The sequence below is a fragment of the Neovison vison genome, chromosome 5 (genome assembly GCF_020171115.1).
Source record: "Neovison vison isolate M4711 chromosome 5, ASM_NN_V1, whole genome shotgun sequence".
Classification (NCBI taxonomy): Eukaryota; Metazoa; Chordata; class Mammalia; order Carnivora; family Mustelidae; genus Neogale; species Neogale vison.
In genome coordinates, this window is record NC_058095.1 from 164,754,201 (window position 1) to 164,773,889 (window position 19,689).

Below are 19,689 nucleotides of genomic sequence, written 5' to 3' on the forward strand. Positions count from 1 at the left end.
ATTGGAATTTGTGAAATGCTCCATCTCTGAGACGCCGCATCATGGCTTCGGAGTGACGCCGTCTTCACGCCCACTGTGATGGCTAGAATTTTAAAACGTAGAAAATAACAAGTGCCAACAAGGACGCGGAGAAATCTGGAACCCTCACACCCTGCTGCCGGGAATGCCACTGGCACGGCCGCTGTGGAGGACGGCGTGGCGGCGGCTCCAGAAGTTGAACAGAATTGCCAGAAGACCAGCAGTTCCCTTCCTGAGTTTATGCCCCGAGGAGCAGAGAACAGGTGCTCACAGAGACAGCTGCGTGTGCCCCCCGTGGCACTGTCCACAGCAGCCCCTGGGGGCAGACACCCTCCGTGTCCATCAGCGGACGAGTGGACGGGTCGTGGTCGTCCGTCCACTGAATGTTTTCAGCCATGGACGTGAACGCAGCCCTGGGAGGTGCTCCCACACGAGAACCTCAGGAAGGTGCTGTGAAGGGGAGCAAGCCGGGCACCAAAGACCGCCCCCTGACCTAGGACTCTGTATACTGGATGTTCCCAGACAGGGCAGATCCCGTCGACACTGAGAGCAGGTGCCACTCTAGCTGGGGACCAGGCGCTGGAGGGGGGGCAGCGGGAGTGCCTGCTCGGTGGGTACAGAGTCGCCTTTGGGGCGGCGGAAATGTTTTAGAACCAGACAGCGCGGATGGGTAGAGAACGCTGCGAATGTGCCGGGAGCCACTGTGAATCGGCTGGTTTTATGGGAACGGCACGGGGACAGCCGGAAAGACGGGTTTTATTCCCAAAGCCAGACTTCCCATTCCAAAAACAAAGGCTAAAGAGAAGTCCAGTGACAATGGCAGGAAAGCGAGTACATGAGGTCGCTCTCCCGCTTCCCGGCGAGGGAATCGAGGAAAAGGTTAACAAGCGCACAAGGAGGACGTGGGTTTTCGTCTTGGAGACGCCCGCCTTCCGCTCTGGTTGACGGGGGTGCCCCGACCAGTGACCTGCCCGGCCGGACATGAAGTTTGCAGACAGTCACCGTGACGGTGTGAGTGATCAGCACTTCATCCCGCAAAGGCTGCTGGGGTCAGTGCTGACGAGCTCCACGCCTCCCCGTGACTGGGGCCTTGGAAGGTCAGGGGCGGACTGCGTCGTCACAAGACGGTGACTGTCGAATGGCCGCAGACGCGACAGGGCTGAGCACTCCGGGGGACCCGTAAGGATCCAGTCAAAGCCTGTTTTGTCCCCAGACTTACAGCAGAGGTAGCGTGAGGAGGCCCCTGAGTGCTAGACTGGGGTGAGCCTAGGATTCATGCGGGTCCGAGGTCGGGCTGCCCACGGTCCAGCACAGCCGTCCTCGAGGAGGTGGGGACACATGAGGGGCTCTGGCCCCCATTCACAGTGTCCTTCAAAGACGTCGCACACCCTGGCTTTGCCACTGTGTACAGTGCTTGTGCTTGGACTGGGTGTTCTGCAATTTCTGCCTTGACCGGAGCCTCTGGGACACGTGCAGGGGACCCAGAGACCCCGCCGGCTCCAGAACAGAACTCACCCTGACCCAGAGGGAGCCCTGAGGAGACTTCCCAAAACTCCCCTTCGTTGGAAGAGGCGGGGGTCCCAAGCTTTGGGTAGATCGCACCCACCAACCCCGCCTTCGTCTTCACCCCTGTCCACCCCACAGAAAGTCCCCTCCGCTTCCCCCACATCTGGGCGCCACCTCCTAAAGGAGTGGGTGGTACGGGACGGGGCTGAAGCTCAGGGTGAGCGCCCGGCGCCCCTCGGCCGTGTGCGTGGTGATCTGTGCTCATCCCTCGTCCTCCTGCCATTGCTGGGCTTCCGCCCCCGGCGTGGAAGACGCCGCCGTGACCACGAGGGTGCAAGTACGGGTTCCCGTCCCGCCTTCAGCCGCTTTGAGTTTTACCCCCGGCGTGGAGCTGCCCGGCCGCGGGGCCCTGCTCTGTTCCGCCCTCGCAGGGATGGCCCGTGCGCCCCTGCAGCTGCGGCGCTCCGGTTCCCACGCACGGGGCTCGGGGCTCCCACTTTTCCACGACGCTGCCCACTCGGCATTTCGTCTTTCTGCGACAATCACCGTCCATGTCCAGTGGCTACGGGCCCAGGGCTCTCCAGGCTCCGGGAACCCGTACTTCTCCGTGCGTGCGAGTGGTGTGTGCGGACGGGAGAGATGCCCGATCGCTCGAACGTCTGGGGGTCGTGTGACGCCCCGTGCAGGGCCCAGCTCGTCGCTGTCACAGGCCTTCTAGTGAGATACGGACAAAATCTTAGAAATCGGCTTGGAGTTTTCTTTTTAACTGAAAATACTTCATCTAAAAAGTACAAGTAAGCTGATTCCTTCATCCCAACCCAATACTAGCATTTCACAAGAACATCAGTTTAGTCTGGGATGACTTTTTCTCACATTTAACATGTTTTTCTCTTTTTCAGCTCTAGGCCTTCTCTTAGCCAAAAATCACTTTGTTCCAACGGTGGCAGGGGTGGAAGAGGACATAGAATGTTCTGGGAATGTTGTGTCTCCTTGAGAATGAAGCGCGTGGTTGGTCGTGACCGGTCGTGACCGAACTCTCTTGTTTCTGCAGGGCCAGCCCGGGCCAGTGGGCCCCCAGGGGTACACCGGGCCCCCAGGCCTGCAGGGGTTCCCAGGACTGCAGGGCCGCAAAGGTGACAAGGGCGAGCGGGGGTCACCCGGGATCACAGGACCGAAAGGAGATGTGGTACGGTGACTGCGGGGCCTCCCTCCACTTTTGCGGTGGGCCGTGGGCGTCCGGCCGTCTGTAAGTCCGTCTGTCTTCTTGACAGGGAGCGAGAGGCGTTTCTGGATTCCCTGGAGCCGATGGAATTCCCGTAAGTGTTTTGTACGCTTGGGTTTTCAAATGTGCTGGTGCTAAGCAGTAGGTTTCTGACTCGCAGAAGTGTCTCCGTCGGGGCCTCCTGCCCTGGGCGTCCCCCAAGCCCGGCCGCCTAGACGTGCGTCCGTCTGCCCTGGAGTCCAGTGGAGAATCGGGCACAGCGTTTCCTCTGTAAACGCTCCCGCGCACGGGCTCCGGCGTCCAGGCTCCTTTGCCGACGCAGCCGTTGTCTCGGAATGAAACACGAGTGTCGCTCAGGTGAGCTCAGCCGAGCCTCGGAGTCGCGCCGGGACCTGCAGCCGGAGCCTCGCGGCCGAGCCCACGGAGTGCGGACGGCCCGCCGGGCTTCCTGCAGGTTCCCGAGCTCTCTGAAGTCGAACATGAACGAGAGGATGAGACGGGGTTCGTCCGTGAGAAAATCTCCAAATGCAGTAAAATGTGTTGTTCTGACCTAGTTTACTTCTCGCGGCTCACGGGAATAAACAGAGCAGCCTGAGTCACAGCCTGATTCACGCGGACCCGCGAGGAGGTTTCCCAGGGTCCGCTTCCCGCGGGTCCCAGCCGTGGTGCAGATGTTTATCACAACGCGGCCATCTGCTGCCGACGTCCGAGGACATCTGCTTCGGGAACTGTGTGCTCACGTCCAGGCCTTACTCCACACACCGTGTCGCATGTGACCGTGTTAGCACGCGCGCACACACACATACACAGGCGCGTGCACACATTCCCGGGCCTGCATCAGCGGGCCCGCTGCCTTGTAGGAGAACGAGGGAGGGCATGAGAGCCGTCACGGAGAGGGCACGCTTGTCCTTCAGAGCTGAGCCTCGTTTCTAGGAGAAGGAAGCTCCCGGAGCAGAGAGAGGAAGCCGCGCACAGGGCCGTGAGGCCTGGGTGGCGGGGACCCTGGGCGTCCCCTAGCTGGGGTCTCACACGCACCAGGCACAACACGCAGCTGTGACTGGGCAGGGAGGCCACTTCCCCATTAGTCAGACTCTTGAGAAACCGGTGGACGTGAGGAATCCATAGATTTCCGGGGGTAAACGGGGAGAGAGTCTTCCTTCCAAATGCCCCAAACCGGTCGCCCACTTTGAAACTGCTTCTCTGAGCTCCTTGGGCCGCCCATCCGTTTGGTCTTCTGGAAGCTGAAATCTGGGTTTAAACAGAGTGATCTCACAGGAAAATATTATAACTCATCTGAATCATATTTCAGTTTGTTTTTCCACTTCGTAGTCATTTAATATGAGGAGCAAAGAGTTTACAAGTTAGAAAGTGTCATCCCATGAGGGAGGGAGGCTCGAGGGTGCGTGGACCCGAGGCTTCTGTAGACTCTCCGGGCTGCTCGAAACGGCCCCGCTCGCCAGCTGCGGAGCTCAGGGACGGCACACACGGGAGCCCGAGGGCCACCTGCCACCTCAAAGCAGCTCAGGAATGTGACGTTGGGGGACCGGGCTGATTTTAGCCGTGCAGGAGCCGTGCGGAAACGTGACATGCAGTCAGATCTTCGAGCTGTAGCTGATTAGAGACTGAACCGAGAGGAACGTCAGCTCAATGTCACTAAGGGTTTCCTTCCAAGAACAATTTCAAACCCTCGTGAGATTAACAGACAGTTTCAAAGGACTCCAGAGAGCAAGGAAGAGCAGTAGACAGTCAGGGAGGAGGGAGAAGAGCTCCGTGTAGGAAGAGTAGAACACCACCATGGTGAGCAGACACCCCCGAGCGCACTGGCTCCTGCCAAGTTAGAAGGACCAGCTTTCGTGGTCGGGGTTTCTCTTGCCCCCCCGAGAGGGCCGAGCGGAAGCCCGTGGCGTCTCTTCTCATCCGACGGCACCCCTGAAAGCAATGGCTTCGGACATCTAAAGCCAAGGGACGTACAACCAAAGGAAAATGCTAGTTTCCTCATCATGTTTAACATCATTCAGGGTCCAGGCCCCCTATGTAGGATTTGTCCCTTTCTCTTGAGATGTTCCAGATTTCTCAAAGTAAATCTAAAAGTTTTCCAACATGGCCTCCAAAAAAATCATTCTAGAATGTACGTGTGGTCTGCTGCCAAGAAAGTCAGAATTTTGAAGAGGATAATAAGATACCGTAGGTGGGAACATGTGCTGCGGGAAGATACCCTGGGCTACCAGCCCAGCCCCTGCTTGTCCAGGAGCCAGACGAACGCAGGGGGGACACCCGCGGACTCAGGCCGACGGTCTCCAGTCATCCGAAAGACGTCGGATCACGTTGCCTTCCCTCCCCCACCCCCAACATCTCAGAACATCTGACTTCTTTCTGTTCAAGTTTAAAATCGAGAAAGCAGCGTTCCCCCAGGAAAGCAAGTGAGGGGACGTCGGTCCCTCCGCACAGGTCCCGGTCACGTGAAATCCCTTCTGGGCCACACGAACGTCTTCCGCCTGTGGGATGTGGCTCTGACAGACTCACCACCCCCCCCCAGCTCAGTTGGGCACAAAAGGTCGAGGCACCCTGTTGTCCTTGCAGGACCTGGCTGCTTCTAGAATGTTTTCTAGACTTCTTAAGTCTGCCGTGACCTGCGCCTGCTCAGACAGACCTCCCGGCAGACCAGCGACAATGGACTCCCTCACCAGCGCCCTGGGAAAAGAACTTTGTCAGGAAGGCCTTTCTCCTGCTCACAGCCATGCCCGCGCCTCTGTTTCCTGATCTCCCTCATCCGCTCACTCCGGGTTCCCTTCCCCGCGGGCGCGAGCAGGACGGGGTGATACGGAGCCGTTTGACGGCCCCGCGTGGGAGAGCCGCGGCGTGTGTGCTGGAAGCCTCACTTGCTTTTCCCGTCCTAGGGACACCCCGGCCAAGGCGGCCCCCGAGGGCCACCCGGCTATGACGGCTGCAACGGGACCAGAGGAGACGTGGGCCAGCAGGGACCCGCCGGCTCCCCGGGCTTCCACGGCCCTCCCGTGAGTACCCGCGTGCACGCGTCGGCCCTCGTCGGTGGAGGCCTGGAGGGCGGCGGGCGCCTCCCGTGGGCCCATCCAGAAGGCCCCTTTGGAAGGGGTCACAGAGAGGCTTTCCAAGGACGGTGGGTTTTCCCCTGTGGGCCCCACGGGGGCCCTGCCCCCAGCACCCCACGGAAGGTCACCCCCGACCTCGGCGGGTGGTCAGGATGAAGGAGATGTTCTGCCGGCATCTCGGCATGATTTTCCTGGGTCCGAAGAACTTCATTTCCTTATCCAGTCTGTAAACAGAATAGAAAATTATCGGCGCGCTTTATATTACGCAATCTTACGGGCGTCCGCACGTTCTGCCCTGGGCCGCGTGTCAAGTTACAGTAACACGAGTAGCAGCGATCGATTCAGAGGCTTAAGCTTGACAGAACGCCCCATGAGTCATCACCTCATCAGATCCTAAAATCCCGAGACGTGACAAGCGCTCTCCAGCCCCGACAGGTGGAAGTGAGCTCTTCCTGACGGAAGACCGTCGCGTCTTCATCCGTTCTCAGGTCTTTGCAAAAAGTCTTGAAATGGTTTTCAGGACTGTACTGCGACCCTCATACCCTCCAAGTCTTGCCAAGTCGGGGCCCCGCCAACACCTTACTTGGTAGGAGAACCGAGGCTGGGGAAGAGCCGTCACGCATCCCCCCCACTGCCGTTTCCTGCGAAGCTAGTGGGTTTCTCCCCGCCCCAGCCTCGAAGGCCCTCCTTCCTCGGCCGTGACCTTTTTGTGTCATTCACCTTCTCCACAACAATCATCACTTTCTAGGCCGCTCTAATATCATGAAACTTCATTATCAATAAATATATCCATTACTATAAAATACTGATTTTTAAATATTTTAATTTATTTGAGAAAGAGCATGCACACACACGCAGGGAGCAGCAGAGGGAGAAGGAGAAACAGACTTCCCGCTGAGCAGGGAGCCCAACATGGGTTTGATCCCAGAACCCTGAGATCACGACCTGAGCTGAAGGCAGATGCTCAACCGACTGAGTCTCCCAGGTGTCCCTAAAATACTAATTTTATACGCAGGCACCAGAAGACACGTACACACCCCACGTCCATTTGTCCTGATGCCAGCTCTAGGGAATGACCCAGTATCTTTCCCAAAAGTGGTGCCTCGGGGCATACGTGCTAGTATTTTTAGCACCCCACGCCAAAGACAAGACAATGTCTACTGAGCATTTGGTTGGTGTTTGGAAAATAACAAGTCCTATAAAATATTTCTGTTTCAACTTTGGAGGAAGGCACTACTGGGTAAATATAAAAGTGGGATTCTCACCTTCGTGGCCTATTGTAGTGGCTTGTGTTCAGAGTAACATAAATAAAGGAAAGACACTGCCCGTGAAGGTCAATATTTCATCACCCCGATGAGCACTGCTTCCCTGAAGGCTAACGGGTGTTTCTGCGTTCTCTCTGTCCCCGGTGCGCACTACTGTAGGGGCCCCAAGGACCCAAAGGACAGAAAGGCGAGCCCTATGCCCTGTCCAGCGTGGAGCGCGACAGATACAGGGTAAGCTCGCTCGGTACGGGACGCGACACTGGTGATTGGGGTGAGCTCCTGACTGACAAGGGTTTCCAAGTGGGCTGAGTTGTGAGGGTCCAAGGATGGGGGCTCCCTGGGGAGGCGAAGCCACAAACACCATCATGAGGTGGAAACTCATCGCTGTCCCATCAGATCACGTTGCTCTGGGGGTGCTCCCCTTTCCCGTTGTCATGGTGCCCCAGGCAGGAGGAACATTACCAAGTCCCTGGTTGTGAGAAAATATAACTAGGGCTAAAGATTTGGTTAAAAACCAGAACGCTTCCCATTATGTCTTCTCAACCAGGGGGAACCCGGAGAGCCTGGCTTGGTTGGCTTCCAGGTAAGTTCTGTTTTTCTTAGAGGATGTTCCAAGCAGAAGTGTAAGAATTCGGACTCCGAATACCAGTCTTCCGTTCTTAATGGCCTCTTCTTGCTGCCTGTCCTTAGGGCCCCCCCGGCCGGCCTGGGCCTATAGGACAGATGGGTCCAGTTGGAGCTCCAGGAAGACCGGTAAGTCCTCACTCCTGGACCACCGTCCAGGCGTCCTCTGGAGATGCTGCTTCTCCAGTGTTCACGCGGATGGAGGCCTCCCGTCCAGCCGGGATGCCTGTGGTCCCTCTAGAAAGAGTCCAGACAAAACACATCATCCTTTGTGTGCATTTTGCTACTGTTAAGGATGAAGAAAGAGGACTTGAGATTCATGGTCACCAGGTCAGCACCGACCATGTCCATTTTGACTTGGCGCTGGCCGGGCGCCCCTCCAGTCCCACAGAAGCTCTTAGCCCCACAGCCAGCTGCTGGCCAGGGGCCTGTCATCCCTGCGGAAAGCAGATCCAAGTCCAGTAGGTGAATAAGGAGGTAGTGGGCTCCGCTGGCGTGGCCCTCTTCGCGAGGGAGGTATTAGACATCAGTTAACGAGATGGCGCCAGTGCCCCACGTGAGTGGCGGTCTACAGGTGTTCCTGACCCTTGCACTCGAATGACAGAGTGAGTGGCCACAGGACAAATGCAGGGGTGAAGGAGGGCTTGCTGCAGGGAAGGGAAGAACCGGAAAGGAGAGGCCACTTCTGCCACTGCCCTGGGGCCTGGAGCTAAAACAGCCCCCAGAAGTGTAGCCGTAGGACAGATGGACCTCGGACAACATTAGGAGACATCAGCCTCCAGGTGGAGAGAGACCTTCTCGCAGAAAGCCAGGGAGGTGAGGGCTACGTGACCCAGGTTCTTTACCCTCGTACTTCGCACTGGTGTCGGCTTTGCTCACAACACGCATACTGAGGGGGTGTTCTTTAAGTGCACATTTCGGGGAACCTGCGGTACCCTGAGCTGGCCCTGAGCTGCATGGTTCAGGGAACCCGAGCTGTCCTGAGCTGCAGGTTCTTAAGCCTCATCCCAAGTGTTGTGTTGACACGGAAGGATTTGCGGAAAGACAGCGATGTCCGCAACAGACCTTCATCCCGGTCGCTTGGGCCTGCCCTTTAATGCTGGTCGCAAGCATTTGCAGACCCACCAGCAAAACGTGCTAGACGGTGTTCCGAGGGGACCCCCAGAGGAGGTCAGGAGAAGCCATCTCCACGGTGATGGGGCCTGGGACCGTGCAAAGTGTCCGGGCAAGTGGCAGTAGGACACGGGTGATGTCAAGAAGTCTGAACTAAGGAACGCAAACCCAGAACAGCTGCCCACGGTCCGCCGCCACGTTCTGAGAGCCAGGCCTGACCCGGCCTCCGCCTCCAGCACATCCTCCCTGCCCAGACGATGCACCCGAAGCCTCTATACACACGGGCTTCTAAACACACGGCGATGGCTTTCCCAGAGCGTTCTAGCAGATGTTATCTGGGTCCTGGGATAAAGAAAACAGTTGGTAAATGTCTTTGTATTTGTGCAGGGCCCGCCTGGACCCCCTGGACCAAAAGGACAGCCAGTAAGTTGGTTACTGGGGTGAGGGGCTGGGGGTGGGGTGGGGGTGGGGCTTACATACTGGTGCTTACCCTGCCTGACCCCAGAACTGCTTGTTGGACAACAGCGCCTTATTTATTTTGTGATAACGATCTTGTAGGTGTTTAGGACTTAATGTTATAAATGCCAAAGATGAATCCAGAGGGACCCCTGGAGCGGTGGGCGTAGGCGTGAGGGTCCCACGAATGTTTCCTTGTTTGCGAATCACATGACACCTGCTGTTGTGTGAAGATCGCCCTGACGGACGTTGGATTAGGAATAGAGACGCAGGGACAGCTCGTGTCCGCATGTGTGACCGCACAAGAGAGGCAAGAGGGACTGTATCCGTGTGGGGGAGCCAGTGGCATCCTTCTTACCCCAGTGCGGCCCCGCTGTCTGTACCCGAGGGGGACCTCAGCCTGTGGGGATACAGTCGGGGATTCTCAGTTGAAGCTTGAGCCCAGAGCTGTGCTGTTGCCAGCAGAGAAAGGTTACGAAGTTGGAGGGAGCACAGGGAAGTAGGTGGCTTGTCAGAAACTGTAGACTGGGGTTCCGTGTCACCGGGGTGAGCTGCGTAAGTGTCCAAGACCAGCAGCAGGAGTCTGGGATTGAGACACGACAGGCGTCCGAAGGGCTGGGCTGCCCTTGCCGACACTGAAAGACCGTCCATGGCCTGCGCGAGGCCGAGGACGTCCCCCAGCCCACACGTTCCCATGTCCCCTGCTTGGAAACCTCATCTCTGTGACCTCCAGGGGACCTTGGCCGCCCCCACCCCCCCGCTCCCATCACCTCTGACATGGCTTCCGGCTGGGGCTGGAGCTCGTTAAGGCTGCTGCCCCCGCCGCCGGGCTCCCCACGGTCTTGCAGCCACGGGCAGGGTGGGAACGGCCCAGAGCCAAGAGAAGCGGATGTAGGACGGGGCGGCCGAGCCCCGGGGTCGCCTCAGATCCCCACTTGGCTGCAATACAGACGGCCCTCGCCCTCCACCAGGTCACTTCCTGGGGACTGGGACAGGGAGCTCACAGGGCAGAGGGACGCAGGGGCCCCAGCAAATCGCATTCTGATCTAGCCGGGTGCGTTCCGGGCTTTGATTTCAGCTCCCGGCCAGGTGGGAAAGGAGAAAAAAGCAAAAATTAATTAAAGGCTTTGTTATTATTTTTGGAGACTCTGGGCATGGGAGGGGGCGGGCGGGTGCCGCAGAGAGAAAGCCCAGACAGGGCCCCACGTGATCCTTTGTCGCGGCGGGAGTGTGAAGACCCTGCGGGGAGGAAGCAGAGCTGTTTCCAGGCGGAAGAGCAGAGCAGGATTTCTGTAATCTGGCTGAGCGCGTGGGCCGCTTCTGGTCAGGCTTATCCTGGGCTTCGGGTCAAGTCTGTTCTAACACGTGTCCACCCCCTCGTGAGTCTACTACCTCCTTGTCGGTCGGGGCCCAAGCCAGAGAATCCCCATCCCCTAACATCATGAAAAGGGTCGAAGTGTTTGGGAAATTAGGATTATCTCACCGAAATGAGAAAAGGCGGTGGCAGAAGGGATGCTGACCCATGACCCTCGGACACGGGGGTGGAGGGAAGGCGGCTGCTTCCTGGGTCTCAGGCCAGACCTGCGGACGCGCTCGGAGACTGTCGTCTATGCGGATGACAGTGTAGGAACGAGCCGGCGGGACCCGGGAGCAGGTCTGCGCTCCGCCCCGCACTGTGTGGGGACACAGGCCCCCGCCACCCGCGGCGTCCGAGGTCACGAGCAGAGCACTAGCTCGTACGGCAAGTGCGGGATCAACGACCCAGCCGACGTCCCGATCCTCAGGATGGCTGAACGACAAACTCAATATTCCCAAATATTAGCCCTCTCTTTTTGAGGGTTTGCTCTGAGTGTAAAACACAGATTTCTAAAAGCAGGTGAGTTTGAATAGCCCATCGCGCTTCCGCTCCCCGTCGTTTCCATCACTCAGACCTAAACCAGGGTAGTGTGTGGAAAGCACTGGGAGGTCCCCCTTGCGGCAGCCCCCGCGTGACCCCAGCCTGCTCCCGATCACATACTGTGACACCCAGACTCGGACTCTTACTATGTGGTCTATATGTGGGACTCGCAAAAGAAGACACTCACTTTCTCTTGAGTCAAATAGCTTTGGGGAGGGGACTCCGGAATATTCTGCAAGGATAATTGCTCAGGATGCTGCAAGTAGATCTTCCATTTCTTTTTCTTAAAAAAAAAAAGAAAGGAAAATTATTTCACTGTTATTAATGACTTTTAAAAACTTAGAAAAATCATTTCTCTTTTCAGGGCAACAGAGGACTTGGCTTTTATGGAGAAAAGGGTGAAAAGGTAAGGAAACATAATAGATTAACGTGGAGGCCTGCTTAGCAATGAGGAACTAAATCTTTTTAACGACAGCCTTCCATGCAGTTGTCCTGGCCATTTGCATCGGAAAGCATCACCCCAAAGTGCCAGGCTGTAAAGTTTCAGGCTATGGAAAAGGCTCCGGTGGTAGCAGTGGGTCGCTAAGACAGTGAAAGCCGGTAGTACAGGCCAGCCCCAGCCAGACTTCCGATGCAGACGCGACCTCAGCTGTCTGCAGCACCCACGAAGTAAAGGCATTGCCTCGAGGTGTCCCAGTGTAGGGAGCCCTGAGCTGATGCACCAGGCTGAGGTGGGAACCAGAGGCCAACACGGAGCCCGTGCAGGGGCCAGGCGCCCGGCCGGGCTCGCCGGCGTGCGGGAAGACCGTGTGGTGTCTGTAACCCCTGTGCCGCCAACAACCAGAAACCATGGGCCTTCGGGAGTCTCACTTGAGGCCACATGTATGAAAAGCTCAACAGGCAAAGCTCCACCAACACGTGGCCCATTGCGTTCACCGCATGAGTTCCCGCCCGCCATGAAACACCCTTGTTCTGTGGCCTCGTTGCTTGCAGATTTTCATCTTGTTTTCCCCTGTGCTATTCGATGGCACCCAGTACTGCTCAGGTCTGAAGGCAAGGACTTTTTCTTTGTGCTAATGCCATAGAAAAAATGTAAAAATCAAAACATTGAAAGATCCAAACACATAAAGATGTGAACCCCTTTACAATGACGTATGACAAGACAATGACGATGTCAATGACATTGTCAATGACATATGACAAGAAAAGTCTGGGAAGAAATCCCTGAGCGGAAGGGAGAGTGGGTACGTCAGGCAGAACAGAAATGAGTGAACACCTCTAACCTCTAAAGAGTTGATTCAGAATTAATAAGAAAACTTCAAGGCCCTGGCAGGTAATGGGTGGGGGAGTGATCAAGCAGCGCCGGGCATTTTTGTAGATGTCATGTTAGCAGACTCTCGGGATACACCTGCCAGCCCCCCTTTCTGCAGGTGGTGCATCCTGTCCCTTGACTCCCGTCCATCCTATGTGACTTCTGGGCTCAGCGTTGTATTATTTAGTTTACGTGTGGAAATATGAAAGAAAAGACAGTAAGCTGCTTTTTGTGTCAGTTAGCTCCTGGGAGGGGAAGCCACACACGGTGCAGAAGCCCCGTCTGGCGGTGTTGCAGGTTGATAGACGTCGCTGTCTGTGCACCGCCGGCAAAGTGTTTCTTGCTCACAACAAAAATGCCAACTAAAGCAAGCCAGAGATATTTTACTTATTGAAGATGCTGCTTTTTATAATATAAAAACACCCCTACCTGGTGAGCCAGTGGTGAAACTGGGGTGGTCCTTTCATGTCTTAGGCACATCCTATACCTTGACCCCAATCTTGGAAACCCTTACAGTAATCCGCTGATGCGAAGGCATCGAGCCCTTGTGCAGAAATTCATTGTAAGGAGACCCCCCCACGGAAGCAGAGGCAGCCCCGACTGTGAGCAACGTGAACAACTTTGGGAGTAAATTATAGATGTTTGTGAATGCAGGGAACCAAATAGCTTTGCACCGTGATCATTTTATTTTATGCTCTGATTGTACTTGTAGTGCTTGTGAATAATACGCAAAATAGAAACACCCGTTTGCGGTGGTGCGCGCTTTCATTCACGCCTGATGGCGTCTTTCCGATTCAAGGATTACTACTTTTGCTTAACCGTTTGCAGGGCGACATCGGCGTGCCGGGCCCCAACGGGATTGTGTGGGATTTCCACCCGGCCGTCGGACCCACGAAGGAGTCGTTCCACCCGGAACAGTATAAGGTAAGGAGCCTTCAGCAGAACGGCCGGGGTTCCCGGTGGACTAAGATAAGGAGAAGGAAAAAAAGGAACTTCCTTTGGCCTTTTACGAACAATCACAAAACCAGCAAGCGCTCACATCCAGCGGAACCTCGTGCCTGAGAACGGCCCCCAGCTACACGGGCCTGGTCCCCCATCTTGCAAAGTTGGGGCAGATTTGAGACCAGGATTCGTCCCACAGTGTCAAAGCTGTATTGAGTCTGCCGGTCCCTCTACAGCCGGAGGTCCGTGGTCAGAGCGTAACTCAAAGCCAGGATATGGAATTATTCGAGCAAAATGTTGTATTTGGCCGAAGGAACCCACTCGGGCTCTCGGGGACGTGGAGCATCGTTGTGGGTGTTCTTCCGTCAAAGTCTGTTTTATGACTTCTATATTCCGTTAACATTTTGTCTGATTACAAGTCTAGTCTTGGGTCTCAGTAAAACTTAACCCCCCTTCACGGCTCGCTTGCTCCGATGGGCCCAGGACCTTCGCGCGTGTTCGAGCTCCCCGCTACCCCGTGAGGACGGTCATGCCCGGCCTCGTATTGCTGTGGAGCGGGGACCACAGAGACGCCCCTGATCGGGTCGGGCACAGACAGTGCCTGGGGACCACAGTGCAAACCCCAAACATAGACCCTAATTCCCGCTCTTCGAGGATCTGTCTGGATGGGGGCTGGGTACACGGCCACAGTGGGGAGAAGGCAGGCCTCCAGGGGGCAGGCAGTCAGGCCCCTGCGCCTCACGCAAGAGCCACACAACCGTGGACAGAAGCGGCCTAGCCGGCGGCCGGCGTGACGCAGAATGCAGGGAGGGTGTATTAGGAGCGGGCGGTGGAGAGCCAGCTGAGTCCAGAGCAGGACGCCCCCGGAAAACCAGGCCATAGGTGGGATCCAGGCGCGACTCTGGCTCCTGGTGGGCGCTGCTCGTCTGCCAGGTAGGGCTTCTGTCTGTGTCGGGACAGGAGCTGTGGACGGGGCGAGGCCCGAGTTGGTTGAACCCAGGCTAAGGATTCCCTTCACCTTCCGCAGCCGGGAGGGGCCGGGGCAGCCTGCGGGAGGCCTGGGCACTGTCCCAGCCGAGATGCGGGAAGGACCCCAGCCGGTCACTACATTTCTTTCACCACTGTAGACCGAGAGCGGGGGCAGATTTCACCACTGTAGACCGAGAGCGGGGGCCGGATTGATCCGATAAAACTGGCGCTTCCCAAACCAGGCCTCTTTCGCTTGGGATTTCCGGACGTTCCAAATGTGTCATTTTCTCAGAGGACCCTCCTAAGAATATCTTACTCAAATATTCTGGTCGGGGCCTTGTCCTGTCTGCCCGGCACTGGGTCGATGGAGGAGACCAGAGACCCCACCCAGAGAAGATCGGCAGCCTCGCATAACGCGTGATTTAACTGATCCTGGGAAAATCACTCCTTTTTTCTCTTGAATTTTGAAGCTGCAAGATGTAGGCGTCGTTTCCTCTGATGCATTTATCATCATTGCTCACGGTTTCGCTAAGTGAGTGCTTTTCAGCCATCCCAAACCCTGGTCCGTCGTGTCCGTTCTCGGACTAACGACCGTGTCCCCCTTCGTTGTCTTCACAGGGTGAAAAGGGGAGCGCTGGGGAGCCGGGAGTAAAAGTAAGTGAAGCGGTTTCTCCTCGCCGGGGGCCCCCAGGTCCCGGCGTCCCTGTGTGGGGACACCTCAGAGCTCACGGGGTCTAGAGACATTCGCCTGTTACTCCAAGCCGCTGCCGCTCTTTCCAGAAAAGAGTTTTAGACTGTCTTGCCTCGTGCATCACAAACCCCAGCTGCTGAGCATTTCCTGGGGCTGGAAGGGAACCTCAGTGGGCTCAGAGGGCAGGTGTGGGGCTCGAGGCCCCAAACAGTTTGGTGACGGCTTCCATCTGGGTCCGGCACGATGTTGCCGTCTGGTCCTTATCACGTGCGCCCCGTAGCTTGATCACGTGCGCCCCATAGCTTGATCACGCGCGCCCTGTGGCTTCATCGCGCGCGTCCCGTGGCTTCATCGCGCGCCCCGTGGCTTCATCGCGCGCGTCCCGTGGCTTCATCGCGCGCGCCCCGTGGTCCCAGCCCTCTCGGCATCACAGCTACGTGACAGTGTCCTGGACTGACAATAATCCAGGCCGCCCGGCCGACTTCCTGTGACCCTGTGTCGCACTGTGGGGGACTGGGGACCCCAGGAGGTGGGCTGGCCGGTTGGGGGGCTGGATCCCCCAGGGAAGTGTGACCGGCCGGCCGCCTGACCTCTGTGTCCTCTCCTAGGGCGTCTCCATGAAGGGAGAAGAAGGAGTCATGGGCTTCTCAGGCCCGCGGGTAAGCCGTGCCTTCCGTAACTGCGGTTTGTGTAGCTTTGGGTTGTAAGTAGACTGCGTTTTTCAGAGTAGTTTTGGGTTCCCTGTGAGGTTGGGGTAAAGGTACAGAGATGTCCCGGATGTCCTCCCAACCCCCGCCTTGCCCTGCCTCCCCCACTCCCAGCGTCCCCACCAGAGTGGCTCCCAGGGCCTGGTGTTGGAGCCGGTGCCCCTCCACTGGAGGAGGGCAGGAGCGGGACAGAGACTCACGGCTTCTGTCCATGAGGCCCACGTAACCTGTGGGGACACCGTGTAGACCGGCTCCAGCCTGAGAACTTGACTCTTGTGTCCCGGAGAGTCTAACAGACGCGTCCCTAGCAGGACGGGGCGGGGAGCCGAGGAGTGTCTCCCCCAGGGAGATTCAGCATCTGTGGCCCCCCATGCCCCAGGGCACACCTCTCCTTCAGAGCGTGGCCTGAAGTGACACCTGCCCCTTCTGTCCTCCCTCTGCCGGCCAGAGCTTGGTCACCTGCCAAACCGAGCGATAAGTGAGCTGGGAAGCGCGGCCAGAGCAGAGAGAAGGTGGCCTGGTGGTCACTCGCGAGGTGCCGCTACCACGGAGAGGACACTTGCTATAATCCAAACGCCGGGAGAGACCCCGAGAACGTGGGAGGGCCGGCCTCGCTGCTTCTCTGCCGCGTGAGCCACACCGCGCTTAGCGACTTCTCCAGATCTCCTTGGGGGCAGATAGGACGCGTTCCCTGTGCAGGTCGCTAAAATGTCTGCCTCCCTTAGGAGATAAAAACAATCCTCCGGTGGCTTCACTGTCTCGTAGCCAAGTATTTCACGCGAGCCCGAGTCGGTGCCGTGGCCTGGCCGTGCCTTCCGGAAAGGGGCCGCGTGTTCTGAGCGGGCGCGCCTGTGTTCTCTTCCTCCCAGGGCACGGCCGGCTTCGACGGCGAGAAAGGTTTCCCGGGACAGAAGGTAAGTTGGTGGCGGGAAATGCCGCCTGCTCCAGGGTCAACACGTCTTACAAGGGTCAAACACGCTGAAGACCGTGCTGTCCCGGGAAGAGAGCTCGGCCCCCAGAAAGACACGCTCCAGACCCTGCGTTTACAGCAACACGGACCTTCCTTCCCCCAGACCGTTCGTGGTGCCCGAGTCAGACCCGTCCCGTTTGCTCCCCTTTAAGACCAGCGCGTTGGTCTGTCCCGTGGCGGCCTCCTCTGCGTCGCCGGGCGCCACTCTCCGCAGAGCTGCCGGCCGGGTGGCCAAGGGCCTTCCTGCGTTTTTCGTGTGTTGATCTCACACATTTTGACACTGTGTCTTTAGTGATGACCCAATTTGTTATGTTTTTTCTGTGTTCTGTGGACCAATTTTTGACAGTTTTTAAAAAGGAATTATTAGGTGAGAAAAGTGTCCCGAATCTGGGTCAGACTCAGGAGGGTCTGAGTGCGGTCCTACGGAGCGGACCCGGAGAAATAGTTCTCTTGCGAGCGACGGAACTCGGTTCCCCGTTTGCCGCTGCTGGTGATCCGATCCCAGGAGATGTCGCCGGCCTCCTTCCCCCATGGATGCCAGCGCCTCCCCCGACCCCCTGCCAGGCAGCCACGGTCGCGGTTCTGCTGACATCGTTTCGGAAGCCCGCGGGCACCGGGAGGCGTGCCTCCGTCCCTGCGTGTAACTGCACGGGTCGAGCACGCGTCCACCCTGCCATCCGGCTCTCCCGGCCGCGCTCGATGACCACATGTGAGCACAGACGTCCCGGCAGACGTGTGTGCGGCTTACGGCGGGCCGGACGAGGATGCTGTGTGTGCGCACCGACCCCTCGCCGGGCCTCCCGCACCTCGCCGTGTGCGGCCGTCACACCGTCCACATGACGGCGTGTGACTCTCAGGGCCATGGGCTCGGCGTCCACCGTTCAGTCCTCACAGGAGCCTTTGAGACTCTCTTAAAACTCAGCTCAGCCTCCGAGTCAGGACTCCGCTGAAGCCCGCTCCTGGCTCCTCGCGGGGTGGTAGCAGGACATCAGGGGAGCCAGAAGGACGTGGGGCTCACCAGCGTCCCACCGGGGCTCCCCCTTGTCTGTCCAGGGACTGCAGAGGGACGGCCTCCCACACTTGGTTTCTGGCCTCGCCGGCTCTGGGCAAAGCCTGAGAGCCCCCCGCACGGGCTCCGGCCACTCCGGTGGGACCGGCCTTGACTCCTTCCCGCAGCCTCGTCTGGTTCTCTCCTTCCTGCTGCTTTTACCCCAGACTCGGGCCAGGGCGCTGACACCGGGGCTTCCCTGATGATGTCTGTCTTCTGACATGAGTAGCTGATAGGCGTGTCCCCAGGGCAGTGTACCTGGCTGATAGGCGTGTCCCCAGGGCAGCGTACCTGCAGGACGGTGGTCCAGGCTGTACCCAAGCAGAGGCCAGAAGGCCAACGTCCAGTGTAGGGATTCCAGTGATCAAGAGAAGGGACAGAGAACCAAGCAAACGTGAGCCTCTCTGAGTCGCCCCCTCCGCCTGCCCACACAGCCGAAGTTCTGTTGTTAATCCTTCCGTTGCTGGCCATGTGCCAGCGAAGTGAAAATCATGATTTTTTTCCTGCACCCAAAATGAACGAGTTCTAGGCTCTTAAAGATCAGTGGGACACGGTCGCCCCTGGAACTCGTTGTTTACATAAGACAAGATGCTCAGCAGACACCACCTGGGGCCTCTCGCTGCCGTGGCCAGATGTTGGGACCCAAGGCCCACAGCCTCCAGGGGAAGACAGGGACACTTCCGGCCGAGCGCGGTGTGTCTGTGCTGAGACAGTTTACTCGACTGTGCAAATAGGAAATGCCGGGGACACAGATGGATGGTGGAGTCACCTGCTGGTCCGACCGCCCAGCATCGCAGACGTGACTGCGGGCGTCCTCTTACTGGACAAGGTGGCGTTACTCCTCACGGGCCAGTTCCTAGTCTAATCCCCAGATAATTCGTCCTTGACCACACTCCCCTGGCTTCCCCCGCCCCTGCTGTCACGCCTGCACCTGGAAACACAGCGAGAACCCGGCAGAGGTTGTCGGGACCCTCGGCGTCCCAGACGATCGGACCCCCAGCTGCCGAGGGTCTCAGATGAGCCTCGAGTGCGAATGTTCCCCTTTACCCTGCTGCGTTATACCTGCCCCTCGTTCCCCTGCTAATGGAGCTCCCAGGGAAGCTTCCAGAGCATGGTCTAGTCTCGGGAGGGAACCCCTGAGTGCTCTTCCCTCATGCCCTTCCCAGTTTTCCGGGATAGCTGGTCCCCTCCTAACCATTCAGACACAGCTCAGAAGTGTTGGTGCTGTTTTGGCGAGAGCACGCCGTGGGGGGGCCGCTGCTCAGGGGGCAACGTCCCAGCCGGCGGGTGACACCCGGGCGCACGGGGGGACAGGCGCGTGGGAGCGTCCAGCTGGGTCCGGGCTGGATCGTTCTGCCGGGGCACACGCGGCTCAGAACGAACGCCTCGTCGCCGGCTCCGTTGCTGGCAAGCTCTTGTAGGATTCCCTGCCCGTCTCGAGAGATGGCCTCAGACGAGATCCACACGACATCAGAGACACCTGCCTCTACTTGTGTGTCTTCAGCAAAACCTAGTGTGGAAGGACATCTGTCCCCACAGAGGTGCCCTGGAAACCAACGTCACCACCCTCCGTGTTCCTTCTAGAAGTCAGGGCTCACCGCCCACGTGCCCTGGCATTTCACAGGAATCCGGGAAAGAATCAGCGTGGCCCCAGCATCCCGAATGTGGGGCCTCACTGTATGCAGCCGTGAGGAGAAGGATGAATTTCTAGATTTTTTAGAAAGCGTTAGTAGATCTCCAGCTACGATGCACCCACGAGAGTAAGCGTTCCCTTTCAGTGAATACTCAAGGGAATTAGAACGGAGCACTTCGCTCTTGTTAACTGAAGACAGATTTCTGAATTAGGAGGTGCTAGTGCTTCCGTTTGGTGTTAACGCAAAG

General features: G+C 57.8%; 1 protein-coding gene across 1 annotated transcript in view; it reads left to right on the plus strand.

The window, feature by feature from the left end:
* Positions 1 to 19,689, plus strand: part of COL4A2 (collagen type IV alpha 2 chain) — a 155,537-nt gene that overhangs the window by 96,173 nt on the left and 39,675 nt on the right. Inside the window, exons 5-16 of the mRNA XM_044250093.1 lie at positions 2,576 to 2,710; positions 2,796 to 2,840; positions 5,644 to 5,760; positions 7,239 to 7,310; positions 7,627 to 7,662; positions 7,770 to 7,832; positions 9,204 to 9,239; positions 11,534 to 11,575; positions 13,310 to 13,405; positions 15,011 to 15,046; positions 15,692 to 15,742; positions 16,660 to 16,704. Coding sequence (XP_044106028.1) covers positions 2,576 to 2,710; positions 2,796 to 2,840; positions 5,644 to 5,760; positions 7,239 to 7,310; positions 7,627 to 7,662; positions 7,770 to 7,832; positions 9,204 to 9,239; positions 11,534 to 11,575; positions 13,310 to 13,405; positions 15,011 to 15,046; positions 15,692 to 15,742; positions 16,660 to 16,704 — 774 coding nt within the window. The remainder of the gene's footprint in view (positions 1 to 2,575; positions 2,711 to 2,795; positions 2,841 to 5,643; positions 5,761 to 7,238; positions 7,311 to 7,626; positions 7,663 to 7,769; positions 7,833 to 9,203; positions 9,240 to 11,533; positions 11,576 to 13,309; positions 13,406 to 15,010; positions 15,047 to 15,691; positions 15,743 to 16,659; positions 16,705 to 19,689) is intronic.